Below are 22,824 nucleotides of genomic sequence, written 5' to 3' on the forward strand. Positions count from 1 at the left end.
GACTTTCGGCTGGCCCTCATGGGTGGTTCTTTGCTTGTACAAGGTGTTTTCCATGTTTCTACCCTCTGTACAAGGTGTCAGGTGCCTTGGGCTACTATGGGCCCTGCTAGCTGCTGTTCCCAATGCCTCTGTGCCCTCGTTGCCGCAGTCTCTGCTGCCACATCCCTGACTGCGAAGTGCAATGATTCATCTCCCTGATGAAAGCATCCATTTCAGCTGTATTTTTTCCTGAAAAATTAATGACTCCCTGTGCCTGTGGCACAGACTGGGCTCCTCCAGCCTTCCACCTAACTCCTAGCAGCAGCCTTGGGCAAGGGGCGACCAAACATGGCTCTCAAATCAAATGCAAAGCCCGTTGCTAGTAAAGATCCTCTGGCATTGAGTAACACTGCACAGAGCTTTGCTTTCAGACCAATGGCTGCACCCACGCATACACAAACACACAGAGCCGATTCAGTTGTTGGGTTAAATAGTTTTTAATTCTATTAAGTTTCCTTTAGGAGTCTTTTTCTTTTTTTTTCTAGTTGACTGTCATAAATCAACCCTGCTAATCCCACTCTGCATATATTATTAGTATTAGGAGGGGCATGGCAGAGTTAACAAGGAACTAAGACACGGTTCAACCATCTCCATCACCAAACCACTCCTATTACCCATGATAGAACTGGGACATGTATAACAAATGGCCATCACATTAAGTATGCTGTGGCTCCCTTACGTGGCCAAGCCTTGGCTAGAGGAGCTCAGAGCTGACCCAGGAGCCTTGAGGCTTGCTCTGAAATGTACATTAGCTTTTCAGAGTGGTGTGATCTCAGGCACTGCCTCCTTCGGGAGCTGCTTTGTGGAGGGGGGTTTGGGAAGCAGCAATTACCAGACTGGCAGGGCAAGAGAGGAATAACCAACGTGAGCCATTGTAGCAGGAAGTAAAAATGTTAATGCACCAGGTTGTCCCTGGGGAGTATTTGACCAAAGAGGAGTGCATACTTTTGGTATTGTTGTTAGCTTTCTTTTTCCAGGGACGTGAGTGCCCCGTGGGCAGTCTGGCTGTGACCCTGAGAGCTCTGGCAGATGCCAGGCCCCTACATCATATCTGAGTTAGAATTAGTTTCTCAGAGGCCAAGCCACCCTGTTATCAACCCATCCCACTCAGATACAAGAGACCTGTTGGGATTCAAGAGGACTTTCTGTGAGAGAATTGACATGTGAGCAATCCTGCGTGAGAACAAGACTGGTAAGAGCCTCAGCCGAGCAAGAATGCGATAAGGATGTGACCCTGAGTGAGGGGGGAGAAACTCGATGAGACAACTCCTGGAAGGGGTTGGGATGGAAGAGGAAGTTATACGAGGCAGGAAGCCTGGCAGGGCTGATGTGGCACTTTTTATCCAATCGTAAGAAGGTTTAAAGTGTGGGCTAAGTTATCTGTCCAGTCTTGGGAACTTGTACTACATGTTACTCACGTGTGCGGGAGAATATTATAAAAGGGCTTTCTTAGTTGTAATAAACGGGCTTTGCCTGATCACATTGATCGTGTGCGTGCTCAGCTCTCCCGCAGAGACCCAAAAGCCTACACTGTATTTTGGTGCACATCCCAAAGAGCTCTGTAACTTGCTCCTATGAGGCTACAGTGTGCCAATAAATTTGGCAACCACCTCTGCTGTTGCAGCAGAAATACAAATCCACTTCTCAGCTAGACTTTGCCAGAGCAGAGAGCTGGAAAAACAAACAGGAAAGTGCCTTTGACTCACCGCATTCCTGTTTCCTGGCTTCACCCTGGCACGGGCCGAAGGCAGGTCTCAGCAGCAGAGCAGCGGGGTGCACAGCATGGCCCAGGATTTAGGGTTCGTGTTTGCAATTGAGTCCCAAAAAGTTACATCCTTCTGAGGCTGCTCCTCTGTTCTCCACCAAAGCTTCACTCCAAGCCTGCAGCACACCCCAGCAGTGCACAGGGGCTGTGACACCCTCCTCCTGCTCTCCAAATTGCCTGAAGTGTGCCAATGGTGCACAAGTTATTAGGTGGCTGGATGCACAGCAAAGGAGATGGAGAGGCAGGCAAATGAACACACAGAGCTTTCCTTAATCTTGGCCACATCGGTGCCTCGGTCTTTCCTCCAGGATGGGGATGCACGTGTGTGCTATAGGGACTGGAGCAGGAAACCCCAAAGGAAGAGGCACCATCGTGAGACAAACCACATAACCCCCAGACTCCCCTTCTAATATTTGTCTAAAGAAAGACAAAGACAGGCCCAGATGTTGTGTTTAGTTTATTTCGCCTGGATTTAGACACAGCTCTGGCTAACCACCACAGAAGCAAACAAACCATGACCTGTGATGCCCCACCACGTCCCAGCAGGAGGGCCAGCTGGTGGGATCCCCTGGCAGCGCAGGGGCTGCACCGAGCTGCTTGGAGGGGACAGCTCTGCAGGATGCACTCAGGCAGATGTGGGTGTTGGGGGATGACAGCTCAAACTCATGCTGAAAGTGCAGCATGTAGGAGTCAAGCCTTGGATGTAATAGCGTAGTGCAGATGGGAGACAACACAAGCACAGTTTCAGCTCTCCAGCTGCCCTCCCCTTCTTCCCTCCAGCTTTTCTTCCAGCTATTTTAGAAAAGGTGGGCTAAGCATTTACAGGGGAAGCACTTAAGCAGGGAAGGGTCTCTGAAAGCAGAGACCTCTGGGCAGTTCTTTTGGGAGCCAATGCAATGAATCTTTTCAACAGTCTATGAGGAAGGGAGATCTAATTTCCAAGAAACAAGCTACACTGGTGGCTCAGAAACATTCAGTACTTTTGCCCCTGCAAATTCCACATTGGAGGAGGTGCAGCAAATGACCCATCATTTTCTAGACATTAATGGTGGCATCTTCACAGTCTGGGCATTTGTTTTTTCCAGATGCACCGAGTTCCCCTTTATCTTGCCCAGGACCAGCTTTTGAGGTCTCTGCAGAAGGACCATCCTTGTCTACGGCTCTGGAGCTAGTGACCGGATGAGAAGAGGATGCTGCTGAGCCTGAAAGATTTGGATAGGCACAAGCTGTATGAATAAAGAGAAATGACAATTCCCTATTACAGATGTTAAATCCTGGGAATGCCAAAGCTGGCAGAGGGGATCAGAAAAGGCCTGAGAAAGTGCCAATGCAGCAGGGAGCTGAGCAAACCTGCTCAGGGATGCTAACTCCAGCCAAGATCCCTGCAGTGCTTTCTCGAGAGACAGCAGCCTTGCAGTAAATTCAACAGCAAAGACTGCTGCAACCTGCCTTTTAGAAACTGCTTTCTAGCAGCAGAAGCAGCTGTTGGTCAAAATACAATCTGTCCGTATGTCTGGGATGTGGGCAGTTCTGTGATTTCAGTGTTCGTTCTGACTATGGTAGGGGCTGCTCTGATCCCACACACAGGAGTTAATTTAATGGTGGGAGAGGGATGGTTTACTAGCTTAGCAGCAGTTACTGGCATAGTAAATTCCTTGTGATAAGCAGCATGTGCTTTCACTGCAACACCCTCAGCCTGGGTCAGAAATACTCTGAGGAAATAGATGCTACCACACCATGAACACTGCTGCTCCTGCACTATCAGGACAGGAGGATGCAGTCAGGACACCCGGAGCACAAAGTTGCACCATGATCACCCAATACCATGGCACGGTAACATCCCTGAGCCTTTCAGCTACTTTCCAACATGGACCTGGAAATGATGACTTCTAACCTTGGGTTCTACCAGCATCAGGGAATTCCAGAAGCAAAGTCACAGCAAGAGATGCTGGCACAGAGTTGAGGGGTCCCAGCAAGAGCTGTACTAAACACAGGAGAGGCACTCCTGAAACTCCACAATCTTATTAACTTGTTAATTTATACAGCACTCTGTACAAAAATAGAAGGGTTCTAATAAGATTAACAATATTAAATAAATATTTAATAGAAAAAGTCTTTGGCCTAGTTCATAGCTCATCCTTTGGGTTGATGTTCATTTCGCTGGGTCCTAGATGCTCCTGGTCCAACATTGCGATCACTTCATCTGCCTGGATTCGCTCCTGCAAGAGGGAAGGGAAAAAAATGTAATAGAAGAGCTTCAGTGCCTGCTCTCAGCTTATTCAGCGCAGCTCAGCCTGCTGGGAGGACCCCACAGCAAGCAGTTCATCCAAGGACCACGAGTGTAGCTGAGAGGACAAGGGACAGCTTGGGACTTGAGCTGGGGATTTGTTGGGCAAAACGAATCAAATCATTTTGCACCTCAATACCTAAACCCCTCCTCCTTCCAGGGCCCGCAATGGTTGATGCAGAGCTGATGTACTGTTGTTCCCTTATCACACTTCACTAGCAGTGACTGCCACAGTGTACCCGTCCCCTCTGCTTGGTGTGGATTTCCAGCTCCTGGGCAGGGCAGATCTCCTACCATACACGCACCAAGCACGGAGGGATTTCAGCAGGTGCCGAAAAGCAGAGAGGCAGTAAAGTGTGTGTTTGGAAATAAGCTTCTTCCAAAACCTCTCAGCCCACTTGCTTCACAAGGCAAAGGCACAAGGGTTTTGTTCTCTCCCTGCATTTAGTTTTGCTTGGAGGTTACCTGTTGAAAGGCATCACAGCCCACATCTCCCAAGGCATCCTGGTGCCCAGACCCATGAACTTCAGGCTACCAAAGTGCTTTGGAGGACCTGGCAGCAGCCGCACATCGCTGGCCTCTGAGCTGTGGCTGGCTGTGGAGGACTTGCCCGTTCATCAGGTTATTGCCACTAGGTGTCAGAAACGGCCAGCCCAGCCCTGCACGGAGCCCTCCCGCACCCTGCTCAACACCCCAGCCCAGCCCCGCACCCCATGGGCCCAGGGTGATGGGTGTCCAGGAGCATGGCTGGCAGGGAAAACTGCTCAGTCCCGGGGCCACCAGCTCATGCCCCTGTGGTGCAGCAGATGGGAACACGGCTGTGGGGGGTGTGATGGGGAAACCAGGTTGAAGACAGCCCAGGTTCCTCCAGTACCCCGCTAGCTCCCCTCATGTCGTGACGGAGGGACTCACCAGCTCTCTGTAAAGCGGGTCCAAGGTGAACCAGAGAGCCACAGCGCACCGCTGACCTTTGGTAACTGCCTTCACCCCGTGGGGGTTCTCGCCGCCCGATGAGAAGCTGATCATTCGTCCACACTTGGGCTTGATGGAGGCCTGTGGGAAAACAGACAACACCAAGGTGGCAGAGAGCAACACAACTAAATGCACTGGCCATGTCTGGGCTCATGATGGTCTAGGGCCTGGGATCTTACTGGGCATCTCTTTGCATCACCCCAGGACCCAATGAGCTGCTCTGGAAGACAGGCAGAGCTCTGGGCATGGCTATAAAAATGTGTGGGGTAAACAGGTAGGTGTGAGACTTGATCCTGCTGTGCAGCCATCACGCAGAAAGGAGGCAGTGGCATGGAGTCCTTGCAAAGCCTGCAGGTGACCACCAATGGCAAAACAGGGCCATGGCACAGCTCCAAGGAAACACAAGCTAACCCTGGCACAGGCTGTCCAATGCCTTTCTTCTCTCTGCTGAGACCACAACAGGTATCCTGTGGGACCTCTGGGGTAGAAGTGCCAACCAAATCAACCCTCTTGCACTGGTCTTAGGTAGATGCCATATACCCTCCAGCAACTACTGAACTTCAGAGCCCCAGCACGGTGTCCAGATGCTCTGCCCAACCATGGATGGGGGTGCCCAGACTCCCCAGTGGCCCCATGCAGAGGTGAGGGCTTGTGCCTGAGCCCCATCACTCTCAGACTCGTGCCCGCCACTGTGACCTGCTTTGGGCCAGACGCTGCACAGTGCAGACAGGCACCGCTTCATGTTTCGCCACAAGATGGGGTGGGAGCTCAGCAGTCCTGCAGGCAGGGATGACTCTCAGCCATCCCGCTGATCTGCAGGTTTCCTGCTCAGTGCAGCCTCTGGGGAGGGCACGGAAGGTCTGTGCACCTCTGCCAGCAGGATTTTGTACGGGCTCTTTGCAAGGTAGAAGCCACAGACTGCCTGGGGAAGCCCAGAGCCCCAGCACAGGCTGCTGAGGAACAGTGTTTGGTTCATAGCACTGACTTACCGTCACAGTTTTGGCATCCATCTCAGTGAAAATGAACTCGCCTCCTTCAAAGTCTGCGTTCATGTACAGGAGGGCACTGGGGGAGGAAGAGGGAGACCCCTGTGAGGGGAGCAGCAGGGAAGACTTGGGGCTGACTGACCCTCACCTCCGGGGCAGATCCTGCATCACTCCACTAAGACGGGGGGGCTGCCAGGCACGGGAGGTCCTGCTGTGGGCCAGTCAGAGCCACCCAAACTGCCCTCATTTTGGAGCCACAGCTGAGAACTGGCAGATCTCTCCTTGGCTGGGGAACAATTCTCAGAATGTCCCCTGGGTCCCACCAGCTCCCATCCTCCCATTTTGCATCAAGAACACCTGACAGAGACACAGTCCTGTGGGCCACAGCTGGAATCTCCCAACCCTAAAACATCAGAGAGCAATCAGAGTTAAACTCTGGCTTGAAGCTTAGCCATGATGCTTGCTGCCACCAGAAACTACCTTCTGGATCTCACTTTTGCCACGGCCGGGATGTACCAGCTTTAGGGCTTACAGCCTGTGGAACAGGATGCCCTGCCTTGAGGAGGGTCCCCAGTGGCATCCCCCGCTTCCTTCCCACCTGTAATCCCGAAAGGTGTAGGCAGGAGGCTCCTTCCAGCACTCATTGGCCTCAGGGTCCAAGAGGCAGTTGTCAGCATGGATGGGGTGGCTCAGGTCATTCCTCCTCTCCTGCTGGCCTAGGCAGGACCATGTGGAGGAAGGGGGAAGGAGAAGGGGTGGATGAAATGGAAATGCCATGCTCTGTGGGGTCCATCACAGTGGGGAGCCTGCCTCAACCCCACTTTGGATGCTGTTCACAGGTGAGAGGAAGGGAGAGTTGGGGAGAAAAGAGAACATGGGAAGACTCAGATCTGCATAGCTCTGCTTGTTCCTTACTGCAGTGAAGCGAGATGGAAAGCTGGGGGGTTGGAAAGGTGAAGGGGCAGTGAGAGAAGGCAAGAGAAGAGGGAGAAGAAAAGAGGAAGAGTTGGAGACACGAAAAAAAAGAGACATGCCAGAAATGAGCTTCTTCAGGACAGCAGTGCCCACCCTTTGCCACTGTGGGGACAGTGACTTTGCTCAGCTCTCAGCCACCACCTTAATCATCAAGCAAAAGAGAGCTACTCTCAGGGTTGGGTCACCCACTTGTAAACACCCCGTGGGGGGCTGAACCCCTCCTGTCCTCCCAGCCCTGCCCTGCCCTGCTGCCAGCCCCCCAGCTCTCACCAGAGAGGGCAGTGCGGCACACCAGGTGGGTATAGGAGAAGTAGAGTGTGGAGTTCAGCATGAAGTAGGACTCGACGATCCTGCGAGCCTTCTCACTGATGTCGTAGAAGAGCCGGGCACTCTTCAGCGGGACACGGCCCTCATATCCGTACTGGGCAAGGAGAAGGGGTGAGAGAAGGTCAGTGCCACATGCTGGCTGGGACGGAGGGCATGGGACAGGAGGAGGGAAGAAGATGTACCTTGAGGGCCTTGAGAACGGTGGCTCCTTCAAATCTCTCATTTGGGGTGTGGGGGGAGGTTTTACCCCTGTAACCGTCTCCAGCCAACATGATCCCCTGAGAGACATGAACATGAGTGAGGGTGAACTGGCTCCCCAGAAGAGGAGGACCTGCGATGGAAGCACCTGGCACCCTCTTCCCCAAATCCCCCAGGGCTGCATTCACCGGGACATGCGAGTTGAGTGGGAAGGCACTGCAGCTCTCCATGAACAGGGTCCATTCTGAGATGCTGGAAAACAGCCACCCACCTCCCATCTGGGGATGTTCAGGCATCCTCAATCCCTTCCCAGGCTCAGCTGATGATGAACGAGAAGGCTCAACCAGGCCTGTGGATAAACATTCTTTGGGATTGTGTATAACATGTGGCAAAGAGCTATTTCTGCACATGCTCTGTCTTGCAGCATGTTTCTAAGAATGGCCCAAGATGGAAAAGCAGCTCCTGTGCCGCAGTTACGGGTGTGTTATGGGGATAAGTGTCTGACTGCTCTCCACGGGCACCCTGACATCAGCTGCAACACTCAAAAGTGAGGCATGAAGCCAGAACCTCTGCAGGGGCCAGTCACACACTCAGCCCTCACAAGCCAGATGCTGGGGAGAGCATCAGGCAGCTCAGCCCAGGTGGCTGTCATGTCCCCTCCAGGGGCATTGCCTACTCACACTGGCCACCCTGTGAAGCTCTCGACACTGTTCCTCCGAGATGACGTTATCCAGTAGCACTCGCTGGGTGCCGTTCAGTTGCTGTGAGTTGTAGACGAACTTCACGTCGCTGTAGAGAAGCGGACCCCCTGATGGAGAGGCACAAAACAACCCTGCTGAACATGCCCTGGCCTTGTTGCCATCTTGTACCATGGCTGAGGGCCAGCTGAAGCCAGCTGGGTGTGCTGCCAGGGAAAGAGCTTTGCAGCGGAGAGCGGAGTTTGGCCTCACAACAGCAACAAAAGAAAGAGAAGCAAAAGAAACACCTGGAGATTAAACCAATTTGCTGCAAGAGTATCAAAATTTTCCACCTTCTCATTAGCTGCCTTACAAACGCAGGGACCACAGCCTGAAAATGTCAGAATCCAGTGGGACACAAAGAGAGACCCCGGCTAACTTGGCCCTCCTGCCCAGCAGCCAGCATCAGCCGAGGCCATAAGTTTCCACTGCATTTGCACTACGTGGATCTTGCTGGCTTGGCATGTGAAGCCACTCTCTGCAATTGTCATCAGTAGGGTTTTCTGTCTTTTACACACATAGAAAACCTAATGTAGTGCTGAGCTTGCAGCAAGCATCGCTTGTTCTCCACCAAAAAGCAGGGCTGGAAGTGAGCAAGCCCAAGGACCTTGAGGACAATCCTCCTCCACAGAGGCAAAGGAGCTGCCACGGCTGTCCCTGCCATCCCTTGCTCCAAGATGCCTCCCTCTGCCTGCCAGAAGCCAATGGCTTGGCTGAATTTTGGAGATCCCAGGTAAGCATCCCCGGGATGGTAATACAACTGTGGCTGGGCTTGCACATGCCTGGGCTCCTGCCTGGTATGGGCAACTAAGCCTTGCCACATGCTAAGCTAATGGGCAAGGAAAAGAGAGATTAGCTCTTTACAAGAAGTTTGGATACATCCCCATCCAATTTGAGTGATCAGAAAAACATGTCAAGGCCACTAAATCACAATCTTCTGCAGCCTCTTCCCCTCATCTCCTTGAAGAGAGAGAATGAAAGACATGGCAACAATAAAAACTTAAATCAGATGTTTCTCCAAGAGGAAGGTGAAATGCATCTAAATTGTGGGAAAAATTATCTGTTGTCACACAGCCACAATAAAACAGAAGAAACAAAGCCACAGAGCTCCTCTCACCATGTGGCACAAGGAAACTTCTCTGTTACGCTACTTTTATAATTACTATTTTTCCTGTCTGTTGAGGCACACTGTGTTTTTGGAAGGTCTCCTTGGCCTGTGAAGGACACATAACCCTGAGGGCAGAGCCCTGCCACTAGCCCACAAATTTATTTTTGAAGAGTTAGGTTTTCTGGGAACACAAAAGATGGGATGTTCTTCATGTTAACTTTGCTGTTCTTGTTGCTCAATAATAGCATTTATTATAAATGCAGTTGGATCAGAAACAGGACTCTGAAATCCAAACTCCTGGCACACTCCAACTCAGGGCTTGAGTTTTCCAGATCAGATATTGCTCATCCCCAGCCGTAGGCATGAGGGATGAACCTGGAAGGTATCACTCACCACTTCCCCAGTTGCTTCCGTTCCTCCCAGAGAACTAGTGGAGGCTTCCCTGTGCTATGAACACTGAACCCTTGTCCCACACCAGCAGCGTGCTCCCGGCTACCTTCCTCAACCCTACCACCTCTAAGCACCAGCAGAGAGAGAGACCTGTTTCCCACATGTAGGCTCTGTGAAAAACACCCCAAAGAAACTGGGGAATTATTTGGACTTTTGAGGGTGAAGGAATTGGCAGAAAGGAGAAAGGGGGAAGGGAGAGTACAAGATGAGGAGTACAAAATTAAAATGGACTTTTCATTTTTTCTGCTGGGCTTTTCTTTTGCCAAGTGAAAAGAGAGAAAGAAAAGAAGACAACAGAGAAAGAAAACAGCTGGATGGACAAAAATCCCATTTTCTTTTTGAATGGTTTCAGTTTTCTTTGTAAACTTGGAAACATTCTGCAACTAAACCAGAATAAAAGCATAGAGAGAAGAAAAAGCAGAGAAAGACGCATTCTGAAATTATTTGGTTATAGAAGACAAACAGGCCAACAAATATAAATCAATCGGCTCTTGGCTTAAGCAAGCCCTTCAGGATCTTCCTGTGGTATTTGCCTATTTTATGTACGGCTAGAGAAGGGATAACAATATTCTGAACATGACACTGAGCAGCTTGGGCCATAGAAAGCTGTGAAATTCCCCAAAAAGCACAACCATCCATTGCATTACAGGGAGGTTTAACTGCTTGCTGCTGTGGAGCTGGCCCACTGGAGACACAAGACACCTCCTGGCTTGACATCCCGTTATTTTGCAGTGAGGAATATGCTTTGGTATTTGGCTACAATATAGTATTTCAAAATTGTTATGGGGGAAATCTTGTCTTTAGTAGAAGATGTTATAGTATTTTCTGTGGTCACTGAAAATGTGCTGCAATCAGTTGAAATGTCTGCTGACATGCCTTAAAACCAAGTGATTTGATGTAAGCCAAGACATGAAATCACAAGCCAGTCTGCAAACAGAAATGGTTGTAAATACGGTGTGATCCAGCACATTTAGTAAAGCATCAGGACTGGAGTTCCCAAAACCTAATGCCTCCAGCATCCATCCTTCTGTGGCCTGGACGACAGGAAACACTTTAACCTTAAAAGCATCTGGGGGAAAGACTGCTGATGTCATCTTTCCCATGGTGGGGAGAACCCAGCCTCCCACCTCCACACCTCAGGGCTTTGTACTGAGCAGCTCAGCAGGTGGGAAAAGCAAGTCCAAGACCAGAGCAGTGATGGTGGGATCTACAGACCCAGAAATGCTGTGGCAGCATATAACACTTCTGTCTCCTGAACAAAACTTCAAGCCCCTTAGATAGGATTTGCCTTCATTGCTCAGCAGACAGCCTTTGCAGTTTGCAGTCTCTAGTAACAGGAAAAAAACTTCTGATTTTGTTGAAACATCTCCATCAGACTTACCCTCCTTCAACTCTCGATCTGGTTTTGGCATGGGTTTCTTTGCCAGGGACAGCCGGGGCCCATCCTCTGGTTCACTGCTAATACTTGATGGGACACTGAGGAGCAAGAGAGAAGAGGAGCATCACTACTTTGGCCACAGGTCTCCAGTTCTGGGAACTGCACTGTTTTGCACCCTTCGGAAACCAATACGTGAAAAAACCAGGCAAATTGGTACCTTGTAAATGTCACACCGATACATGTAGAAGCCCTCACCCTGTCCTGTGGCAAACTGTGGTTTTGTGGTAATGGGAACAACAATTTGTACCAGCAAAGCACAGAGACCAACAAACCTGAACAGCACAACTTGCCTCATCGACCAAGTTCCCTCTAGACTATAGCTGGTTTTGAGGCACTAAGCTAAACCAAGGTGCTTGAGGGAATGTTTGTAATGGTAAAGTGCAAAGGGCCCTAATTCAACCATGACAGTGTTCTGGGGTGGATGGGCAGCACCCCCAAGTGGCAGGCTGGTACCCCATCATGGCACATCCCCTTCACCCCACTGTGGGGACTGGTGAAGCCATGAGCTCAGCTGGGGTGGGTGGTGTCTCACCTGTGCTCATCCTGGCGGGCGCCGTACCTGTTCCAGTAGTTCTGTGGGAAAAGAGAGAGGTCATGCTTCTTGATTTAATGCTCAAGCTGAAGCAAGGGAGCACCTGCTCTGCCTCGCCCCCAGGGACATCAGCCAGCCCCTCTGGTATAGATCCACCCCACACAACTCTGGGCAATTGCCTGGGGTCACCAAATTGAAAATGTGACTCCAACCCAAACTCGTATGGTGAGTACAGAGGAGCCCAGTTTGCCCAGCCTCCTCTGTCCCACCCCACCACCACCGTGGCTGAGATGCAGCCAGACACCTTGGCAGGAGAGCTGGACTAGGCTACGTCTGCTTCTCCTTTGCCCCAGAACAGCTGCCTTCCTTGCTTTGCCATCACCATTTTTCCATAGGGAACAAATCAGGCCAAGATCTTGCTCCTGAGTCCTCTAAATGGGATTCAATTTATACAAGAGGGGAGAGCCAAAGCTGTTCCTAAAGCTGTGGACTCCTAAGGGTCTCTCCATAGCAGACCCAGGCATTACCGGCTCCGTGTAGGTGTATCCAAGGCCGGCCGCAGCCACCTGCAAGAGGTGAGACTCCAGCTTATGGCGCCGCAGCAGCATTTTTGCTTCCTGAAAAGAAGAGGAAAAGGGGAGTAGTTGCACACGTAGCTTCCACAAGACACCTGCAGTGCACCTCTGCTTCAAGAGGGGGTTTGCTTTTCATGCACACCACAGGCTCCTATGGGGTGAGGGATGCTTGGGTCACGCCTTAGAGCAAGCCAGGACATGGGGCTAAGCCACTCACTATGTTACAGAAAGGGAGATGCTCAGCAACTCATTCGGGAAGCCTGAAGCCCCAAAATACGTGTCCATAGCTGGCAGGGAGTGCTGAGCATTGAGAGAAGAAATTATAATTGTTCTTGTTTTCTTCTTTATAATTTCTCTTTCCTTTTTTAGCATTGTACCAAATTTACCTGGAAATCAAAGAATTCCCAAGGGAATGGAAAATCCAGTTCCTGCCTACCCTCTGCTTATGGCTCAAGGGGAACGAGCCTCTAACGGGGCTGTGATGGGGTAGGAGGAACTTCTCTTCTGTATCATGAGAAAGTCAGCCCCAGGGCTGCAGATAAAGGCTGCTTGGACAGGAGAGGAAGCCTCTCCCACTGTGTGACTGAACTCATACTGTTTCATTGTTTGACCCCAACCTAACCCTGTGATAGCAAAGCTACTCCCTGCAGAACTGTCTGGCTTAGCACTGAACTCCAAGCTCAGTGACTTGAGAGTAACATCGACATCCCAGCCTCCCCTTGGGAAAATATTTCTCAGCCCTCACTTAACAGAGGTTGCCCTCTGCGCAGTGCTCTACTGCATTCCTCCTCCACGTCTCCTCTGGAGCACTGAACGAGAGGAGGGTTTATGTTGTTGAGGTACTCAGTCATCGCCCTCCCTGACCCTGCTTGGGCTTTGCTAAGCTAAGTGCCCATTTAAAGAAGATCCTGCCTCCCAGCTTCCCCCACACACCAGTGACTCTGGACTTGCACCTGACAACTAGCATCACCACCTAGTCCAGCAGCTCCACATGTTTTCAAAGTGGTTCCACTGTGGGAAAGCTGCCAAGCTGCTTTTATTTCCAGTTGATGCTTTTGTTAAAGCCTCCTGCCGAGGGCTCTTAGGTGACACTCAGTCTCACCTTTCTGGGTTTGATGGAGCCTGGATCCACAGTACCTTCCAAGAGGCCCTCATAATAACCTGCGTTCTCCAAGACATCTTCATCATCCGGGTGGAAGAGGAGGTAGGACTTGGCACACTCCAGGGCTTTTATGTAGTCACCAACTGGGAAACAACACAAGAGTTGTCAGGGGGGCAGTGCCAGGGGCTCACAGAGAACACAGTGGGGCAGAGGGGAGCCTGCTGAGAGGGAGGGCACAGACTGAGCTCTCCATCTGTTGAAGAGTGAGCCCAGCATTTTACAAGGCTCTTTTGATGCATCTTTGTCTTAACTTCTCCATTTCACTGGCAGGGAAACTGAGGCAGAGAGACACAACTTCTCTGCAGTCATGCACAGGTCAGACAGTATCCAAACGATCCGACTGGATGGGCAGGATGTGGATGCAGCCTGACAGCAAATGCCTCTCTGCTCTGCAGCATCTCTCATGGCTCTGGGGAGTTTTACCCACCACATTAAGCCTCTAATTGAGCAGAGGAATAAAATGCCTGTACACCACGCACAAAATGCTGATGACTCCTCCCGCTTTCTTCCCATTTCACTGATGAATGAAGAAGCTTTAGGTTTGAGTAGCAATTTTGACCCTCACACATTCTGCCCAGGAAAGAGCTCTTAGCACAAGCCTGAGATAGCAGAATTCTACCTAGATTTTCTTTTATGAAACAGAACATAGAAAAATACCATACAGAGCTACACAACTGGCAGTATTTTACAGCACTGTGAACTCCTGATATTTTGCAATATTTTGCCAACTTCTGCAACTTTACTGTGAATCCTAAAATATTTGGTAATTAGCAAAAACTGGCATCTTGGGATAAGCTTGGGCTAACTTGTATATCTGATATATAATAACTTAGAAAATGTATCAATTGGTTTCAGAAAATGTGAAACATATAAATCACCAGAACTTTAATATCAAAAGGCAAATGAAAGGACCCTAAAAAAGCATGATTTATTTGAATAATAATGTTTAAGCTAAAGGATGGGCTTTTTAAACTCAGCTGATGTTTTAAAACACTTTGACAAAAATACTTAATTGCATTTTGATCAACCTGACTTTTGAAGAGACAATTTCCAATGATGTCCTTTGCTTCCTGACCCAGATCATGCCACTGCATCACTGTAGCAGAAACACCATAAGGCAATATCCTGATTTCCACATGGAACAATTCAAACTTTCACAAAATGTAATAAAACTCAGCAAGCACTATGAGGAAAGAGAAAGACAGCCTTTACCTCTGTAATAGGCAAACTGCAAGTAGTCGTAATGGAGGGGGAGGAAATTTTCGATGGGCGAGATTCGGCCCGAACGTGTGGCGAGTTCCCGGACACAGTCATGTTTGCAGGCCAGGACTTGCATGTAGTGATCTGCCAAGAAAAGAGGGAGAAGACAGTCTGAACTGAGGAGGATGGTGATGGTGCTGAGGACAGACAGAGGTTAAATCTCCCCAACTGAAGGACATGCAACTCACACAACTCTGTTCCAGCAGGTGAGACCTGTGCACCTAAAGAAAGAGCCCGAGCTCCTTCCCAAAGCCAATATAGTTGTAGTCACATTTCTGCCCCCCTTGAGAAATGTCTTTCTCCTTCTGTTAACTGTAGAGGGAGCTTGAGCCTTTTGTGCACAGGGAGCTGCTGCTTCTTCCAGGAAAGCCAGATGGGTGCAGGGATGTGCAGGTGGCAGGTAGATCTTCAACCACAAGAGCCAAACCAAAGCTGAGGACACCCACAAAGCAAGCGGAGATGTAAAGACAGGGTGGCCACATGTGCTGCCACACAAAAGCCATCTCCATACTCCCTTCCTTCAGCCCATCTTTAATCCTCTCCTTTCTGCTGCAAGAAAGCTCACGAAGGCACAGGGAAGTTTTGATAAGAGAGGTCGGTGCAGCTTCTCAAGCACAGCTGAGTGAGGCACCTGCACCGCAATCCTGAAAGGTGTAAGGTGCAAATATTGGCAGCAAAATCCCCAAGCTTGCTGCTTCTCAAAGATGAGATATCTCCCAGGGAAATGCAAGCACGTGGTAAGCATCTGCCGTTAGCAATGTTTCTTAATTGGTGGGAGTCCACAATATAGGCGTTGTATCAGCTGTACAATCCCGAAGCCAACGCTGACATCTGATTCCAGTTTGGAGCCTTTGCTGCAATGCACTTACAAATCTACTTTGCTTGTTCTGTCTCTGTACACCATTAAAAACCTTAAGAAACAAACACAGGCTTGAAAAAAAACATGTGCTCAGCTACCATAGCATTTCTCAGAGCTGCCAAAAAAACAGCCTGAGGAATCTGCAATGAAATCAAGTGGAAACTCAAAACAGCCTGCTCTGGGCAGGTAGTCTGAGTAGTTATCTGATTTACCATACACATCCAGGGTATTACATTAAGGAGAACAAGAAGGAAAAGGACATAAATAATTTTGTTGTAATTTAAAACTATTTAAGCATCCTAGACCTGGAATAATCCACCACTGAGAAGCACTGCTTTTTCTTGGTACTGTCAAGGTACCCTAGAAACAGGCTATATAGACTGGAATCAATTCACTGAAATGCATCTGTCCCTGGAGTGGAAAGGTGAGAGTGTCTCAACCCCATGCAGCAGCACAGCAGATCAGATTGGGATTGAAAAGAGAAATGAGTTTTGAAGTAACTTAAATGCTCTTTTCTTGGTGTATTAGTGTTCTCACTCTCTGCTGAAACCTCTGGGGCTGAGCACCCTGGACCCAGGGGTAAACTCTGGATTATGATGTCCTCTAAGGAATCACTTAGTTCCCTATAGCCAAGAAGTTGCATTACGTAGCTTATTTCCCTGTGTGCCCTCACTACCCTGTTTCTTTGGGCGCCTGAACGGCCATGGGGTTTGGAGTTGTTATTTTCAGGCATATCTGGCCAAGCCAAGTCTCAGCACTTGCAGAGACCATCTGGCTTGCTCTCACTCCCAGATGACGTGCTGGGTTGAGGAGCACCACACCACGACCGTGTCTGCGCTCCGCGTGGTCCAGCACAGACAGACCTTCTCTGCTCACTGGGGCTGCACGCGACTTTCACAGCACAGAAACGATTTAACAGAGACCAAATCCTGTTTGATGAGCAGCAGCTTTCAGTGAGAAGGAAGGTGGGTTTTCTTTGACACTGAAGGCTGTTCTCTTGGAGGGCTTGATATGGCCCTTGGTGTCCTGGTCATGGTTTTAAAAGCAGGCATGATCAGCTGACACTGGTTACACTGGTATTAAGTCAGCCCTTACAACACTTCTCATACTTTTTTCATGGGTAAATAAACTCAACAAAGACGGCTTCCCATCCGGTATGTTGGTGGTTTCTCATCTTGGTCATTTCAATTAGATTTCCTGTCTCAACACAAACAGAATTATGCAAAACCAAAAAACAATCTGCATCTGAATGGTTTTCCACACAAGAAGCAAAACTCCAGAGCTTGATGCAACTCCAAGACCTTGAGCAGATAAGTAAGATTCCTGTCACCAAACAAACCTTAATTTATTGCTCTTCTTTCCCTTACAACTAATTAAATGTAATCTCATTTCTACTGAGAATGAACCATTTTAATCCCCTCTGGCTCAGAGCCATACATGCAAATCTGAAGATTACATAGCAATGTTCAATTCTCTCCAGAGATTTCAGTCAAGATCATAATTAGGTGAGTCTCCACTAATGACAAATCCATCCTTTTGGACAGGGAGGAAATCTATGTTCTGAGCCTTTTTGGCAACTTTCCTGGCTATCTGGATCATGGCCAAGACGACTCTGCTGCTCTCTTCATATGCACTAAAAACCAGAAAAATATAAACAGAGGCCAGCAAAATCTAGATTCCAGGGAGGTATGTGAGACTGTGTACAGGGGGAAACCGAGGCAGTTTATGTTAAAGCATCTATACTTCCAGCTGCTACGGAAAGCTGAAAATACTCCACACATCTGGAAATGCAATTATTCTAGCCCAGCTTCTATTCAAAATGAGATGTTCTAGTTCCCTGTCCTTTGGATTTCCATTTTCTGGCCTTGCAAGTGCCTCCTGCAGTGTTACTCACCAGCAGCAGCAGCAATGGAAAGGAAGACACTTCACCAAATCCAGACAAAGGTCCAAACTCAATAATTAAAAACATTACACAATCAAGGGTGAGAACCCTAAAGACACAAAAAGATCTCACCTGCAATAGCTTCGTAGAGGCCAGCCTTATATTCCAGGTACTCATGCTCCTCAAATCTCTGTGGTCCCTCGCACATGATCTGGCAATCTTCATCCTCAGAGTAGTATCCTTCCAATGCACGCTCCAAGAAGTCAATGGCCAGCTCATACTCCTCCTTGTCGTAGTGCCTTACTCCGGCACTGTAGTCCTCCTGCAAAGCAGGCAGGCAGAAGACAAACCATGAGCAGGCTATGCTGCTCAGACCACAGCATCCTGCCCTTGCCAACTGCAGGGGCTTCTCAAAAAAAGGCAGAAGTGGAAAGGGACAGAACAACCTCCCTGGGTAACTGCCAGATGTAAGCAGTTGTACCACACCATGTTTAAGCCATCAATGGACTTTTGGACCAGTGGAACCTCATAAACCTGCCTAAATGCTCTTCTGAACTCCTCAAGATTTAGGGAATCCTCAGGGTCACTGCTGGATTATGCATTATGTGAAAAACCATTCCTTGTCTTTGTTTTCACCTTCCTACCCAACAACTACACTGAATGTAAAGGGAAAAGACTGCTCTTGACCCAAGCAGATCTGTCTTAGAATGGCATCTAATGAGCTCCATTAATTACACCAAACAGCCACTCCTGCTCCCTTTTGTCTTATGAAATCAGAAAGATGGATTGGCTTGGCATTTTCATTGCGCATTTGCTTTGGGAAGGGGGAAAAAGCTGTCACTCTCCTGCCTGCCACCCTGCACCCTCATCAGTACAACCACTCATGTGCATGTACCCTGCCCAGGTGGTAGAACCCAGCTCAAAAGAAACACACATGAGCCAAGGTCTGTCTGTCAGTGCCCATGGAGGCATCCAAAGCTGACTGCTGGTGCGTGTTCACAGCTAGGGATGACCCCAGAGTTCCCTGAAGAGAGGGACTAGTTTGGGGCCATAGCAATCAAACAAAGAGCAGAGAATACCTTGAAACATTAGGAGCTGGCTTGCCTTAAAGAAGAGTGCTGAAAGGGAGTTTTGCTGTATTGTAGTATGGACCTTGGCAGGAATCTCCCCATTCATAGATGATGCTCTCTTGGCCTCCTAAATCTCTTCTCTCCAGACTGCCTGACACTTAACCCGGGCACCACTTTAGCTCAGACTCACCATGTGCTGCTTGGCCTCCCAGTCAATCAAGCTGACCTTCCCTGCCGTGGTTTTGTAGTTCTCAATGTCCTGCTGTATCTCCATGTGCTCGGGGTTTGCCATGAAGAAGGTGTGAGCTGCATTTGCTGCCTCCTCCAACTTGTTCAGCTGTAACAAGATAAAAAAGACCAAGTGAGTTGATGATATAGGACAGTGAACACCACAGAATATGTTGCACCCTCTGATGCCTAGACCTCTGATACCCTTTTGACACCACTGCTCTGGGCAATGATGGGATAACCACAGAAAACCTGAACACAGAGGCTGAGATGAGCGGAAAACCCAGTATAAGGGAAATCGGAAGAGCTGGAGTTCCTGAGAGCCGGACAGGTCAGTTATCTTTCTGCAACATGGTCTGTTGGTGATGGGGTCCAGCCTATTTTCCAGCTGCACATCCTCTCATCTCAGCTGCTCCAACCCTCTGTTCAGCCCCAGGTGGAGAGATGCTCTCCTGAGATATGAGACAGAGAGAGGAGAGGAAAGCAGCTGCTGAGACCTCTCTCTACAAGCCCTGGAGTCTGAGCTATCTGCAGGCTAAGGGCTTCTGCCTGTAAATGGATACTTGGGATCATGTATTAAGCCCAGCTGTGTATAACTGTAAAAGGCCAGACTCTGCTGGTAGTGGCAAAAGAGGAGTTTATCTTGGTATATCAAGTTAGTTTGGATTTAGAGATTCAGAACTGACACCAGACATTAGTTTCACACTGGAGAAAGCCTCATAAACAAACATAAATGGTAGCGCTAAACACATCCGCAGCAGCTGCCGGGAGCTCAGTGAGCAGGACAGATGTTCAGGTGAAACATCTGCATGGCTTAGCAAGAGAGTGGCCACTTCCATGGCTAATGCACTCGCTTCCAAAAGCAAGCCAACACCACTGAGTATCAGCAAGGTACAGAGTCAGGCCCCTGGGATACATATGCAGTCTAAGCAGGTTCACCCAAGCTAGTTAGCCAGGACCAGGCTAATGCTAGCCCTTGCAAGGCTGTGTCCAAGCGTTCTTCTCGAGAGCGAAACCCACACTGAACCCTGCACCACTGCTGCTCAGCTCCTCCTGAGCACTGGAGCCAGTGAGCTCAGGCATGTCTATGCTATGCTGCTGTCACGTACGGCAGCTCACCTTCAGAAACCTGCAGATGTGCCCACCACACAACCTGACTGGCAGATGACGAAAACTGAAAAAGGGACCTTCAGAGAAGCATGAGCTTCACACCCTGTTATCCTACACCTGGAGCAGGGCAGAGGCCACATGAGGTGAGATGAGGCCATGGCTGCCCTCAAGACCCTGATCATTCCTGGGAGACAACAGCAGCTTCCCTGAGGCTCCTTAACACTGCATCACTTCATGAGCATCAAATGTAGCTTGCCTTTCAGTCAAGCCATGAGAAATGCCCTAAACCTCTTTCAGTGACCCCCCATGAGCTGCCCAGAACCCTGCATTTCTTGAGGGATCAGAGAGGGAATACGGACATCACTAGCCAGGCATATTAACACCTAGGTTCATCTCTGACAAACAATTATCTTCAGAAATGTGGCTGAACTGTCAATTGCCTGAGCAGCCACCTCATCAGCAGGTTGCTTGTTACCTCCGCAGAAGTGTTTGCAATCATCTTTAAAATTCCAGTACACATCTGATAACACATGAACTCCTGTTGAACCAACTGGGATTGACATCTGAGTGAAACCATGAGGCCTTCTCCTTGAGGGATGCCCCTGTGTATGTATATCCTATGGTCAATTTGCATGCACAGCTTGTGAAAGCTTTGTGGTGAAATACTAAGGGAAAAAATGCAAAGGATTTTCTCAGGGCATGTGGCTGCAGCAGTGGCATGGCAAAAAGTCCTTTTTCACACTGAACACTGCTCTAAGAAGGAATAGTTAGAGTGGGGCAGAGCAACACGTTTGATTCGGCTACACAAGGAGAGTTCCCCTGGAAGCACCAAGCCCACACCAAATCACTCGGCAAATCTGCTCCTATTCGGAAAGTAGAGCTGTCTGCCAGCGTTAATAAAATACCCCAGTTGTTTAGTTAGCAGAGTGATGCCTCCTTTCCTACTGCACATAAAGTTTGGCAAGACTTGGGAAAATACAGAATGAAGACATGCATTATTTTTGCAAAGTAACCTTCTCTAGGGGCAGCGTGGCGGGAGTGTGTTTTGGCTGTGAAGGAAGCGGACACTGCCCTTTGAATCTCCACTCTCAAACACAATTTCCAAGTGGTAAATATTAAAAAATTACTGTAACAGGTTTCCTGTGGCTTTTTCTCAAAACAAGGTGGAATTAGGAAGTGCAGCAAGCTGCCGAAAACAATTTTTGCATTAAAAAAAGGACAGTGATTGGGAGCCCAGATTAAAGGCGAGAGAGGTGGGGAAGAGACAAAGCACTGCAGGACACACACCGAGGCTCCCGGCATGAAGTGAATCCCCCAGAGAAGCACCCGGTGCATTCATCTGGGCTGTTTAGATTAGGATGAGTGCAAATGCAGCCTACAGAGCAAACAAGGGGGCTATACCATGAGTCAAACCGGTGGCAACTGGAGCCATCACGGCTGTTGGCAATCACTGGCTGAGCTTGTCAGGGATGCCTGGGTGATTGTGATAGGGAGACACTGAATGGGAGCAGACCTCCAAATCTACCAGGGGATTTGTGAAACTGGCACTTTTATATAAGATGAGCTGTTCCAGACACACTCTCACATTGCTTGCTGGGGCATGGAGACGTTTTGAAAGCGGGTGCCTGGCTACTTGAAGACCTTTTGAAGGAAAAGCCCAGCCATTGCCACGGGTCCAGACCAGTCCCACGCCAGGCAGGCGCTCTCCTAAACCCCCTCCACTGCTCTGCAGCTCCAGCACAGCCAGAATGGCTTGTGTGGTTCCCAGAAAGGCCGGGGCAAAGCTGGTTGAAGCAGCATGCGTGAATACCTCCAAAAGGAAGATGAAAGCTCCAGTCAGATGGCATCTCAGCCCGCTCCCCAGATCTGCCTTTTGAACACCAAAGCACCGCTGTGCTGCTATGCCCACTGAAATGTCAAAAATTTCCCTTGTGTAAACTTCAGAAGTTTTTCAGGATTAGCTCTGTGCTGACAACATATGCAGGGAAGCCAGCTTTTACTGCAAAAACAAGATCTATTCCAGTCCTTTGCTTGGAGTTTTCCTAAGGACACCACTCTCCAGAATAATCCCTTGGCTTCCCAGAAGGCAAGCAAAATAAATGACTGTAAGAAATTTTTATCCAGGACAGCACATACCCCCACCCCCTTCACTATATAAATTTTTGTTTTAAAAGAGAGACATTTCTATTCGGAAACATACATCCCATCCTGAAAAACCTTGTCTCAACATAATCACATCCTGGGAAAGCTCACTGAAGCTGGACAGCATCTGATACAGGATAAAGGACCGACCAGAGTGTCTCAGGATGGGAATTTTCAGGTTATGCTGAGTGTAGGTAGGACTGCCGCCGCAGCCAGTAATTAGAGGTCAAGATGGGACAAGAGGTTTGTTTGAGACTTATGAGCTGTGGTACTAAACCACTATTTGAGCTGCTCAGAAGAACTGCATTCTTCCACAGCACAGATTTCTATTCACAGACAGTATTCTGTCTACGCAGACTTAAAAAGGACAAAATGCATCTCAGCAAGGGAACTGGTGACTCGAGATGCAAGATGCAATAGTCTGTTGTAGGATGTTCTTTTTTCCTTTGGTTCTAGCTCCTTTCCAGAAAGCTGTCAAAAACTGTCACAGAACTTAGGATGGGCTTAGTTCTTCCTGGATTAAATCCACCCCTGTGAGATAGGAAGAGTCTGATTTCTAGACATCAAAAAAATCCCTTTCCCACCCTTGCAATAAACCTCGTACTGCGTCTAGGCTCTTCACAGCGGAGATGACCTTTGGAGTTTGTTAAGTGGACTCAAAGCAGAACATTTCAACTCAACACTTTCCAATTTATCATGTCTCATATTTGTCTTAGAAATAT

The 22,824-nt window shown here is 49.0% G+C and overlaps 1 protein-coding gene across 3 annotated transcripts in view; it reads right to left on the minus strand.

The window, feature by feature from the left end:
* Positions 1-1,482: 1,482 nt before the first annotated feature.
* Positions 1,483-22,824, minus strand: part of P3H2 (prolyl 3-hydroxylase 2) — a 73,917-nt gene continuing 52,575 nt past the window's right edge. For all 3 annotated transcript variants that reach the window (XM_026855204.1, XM_026855203.1, XM_026855205.1), the window contains exons 2-15: positions 18,813-18,959; positions 17,685-17,874; positions 14,764-14,895; positions 13,492-13,634; positions 12,342-12,431; positions 11,815-11,855; positions 11,226-11,320; positions 8,230-8,357; positions 7,534-7,629; positions 7,295-7,445; positions 6,648-6,765; positions 6,053-6,128; positions 5,004-5,144; positions 1,483-4,023 (exon numbers count right to left, since the gene is read on the minus strand). In XM_026855204.1, the coding sequence (XP_026711005.1) occupies positions 3,931-4,023; positions 5,004-5,144; positions 6,053-6,128; positions 6,648-6,765; positions 7,295-7,445; positions 7,534-7,629; positions 8,230-8,357; positions 11,226-11,320; positions 11,815-11,855; positions 12,342-12,431; positions 13,492-13,634; positions 14,764-14,895; positions 17,685-17,874; positions 18,813-18,914 (1,596 nt within the window). In that variant the 5' untranslated portion in view covers positions 18,915-18,959 and the 3' untranslated portion in view covers positions 1,483-3,930. The remainder of the gene's footprint in view (positions 4,024-5,003; positions 5,145-6,052; positions 6,129-6,647; positions 6,766-7,294; positions 7,446-7,533; positions 7,630-8,229; positions 8,358-11,225; positions 11,321-11,814; positions 11,856-12,341; positions 12,432-13,491; positions 13,635-14,763; positions 14,896-17,684; positions 17,875-18,812; positions 18,960-22,824) is intronic.

The sequence above is a fragment of the Athene cunicularia genome (assembly GCF_003259725.1).
Source record: "Athene cunicularia isolate RWA chromosome 9 unlocalized genomic scaffold, athCun1 chr9_part1, whole genome shotgun sequence".
NCBI lineage: Eukaryota > Metazoa > Chordata > Aves > Strigiformes > Strigidae > Athene > Athene cunicularia.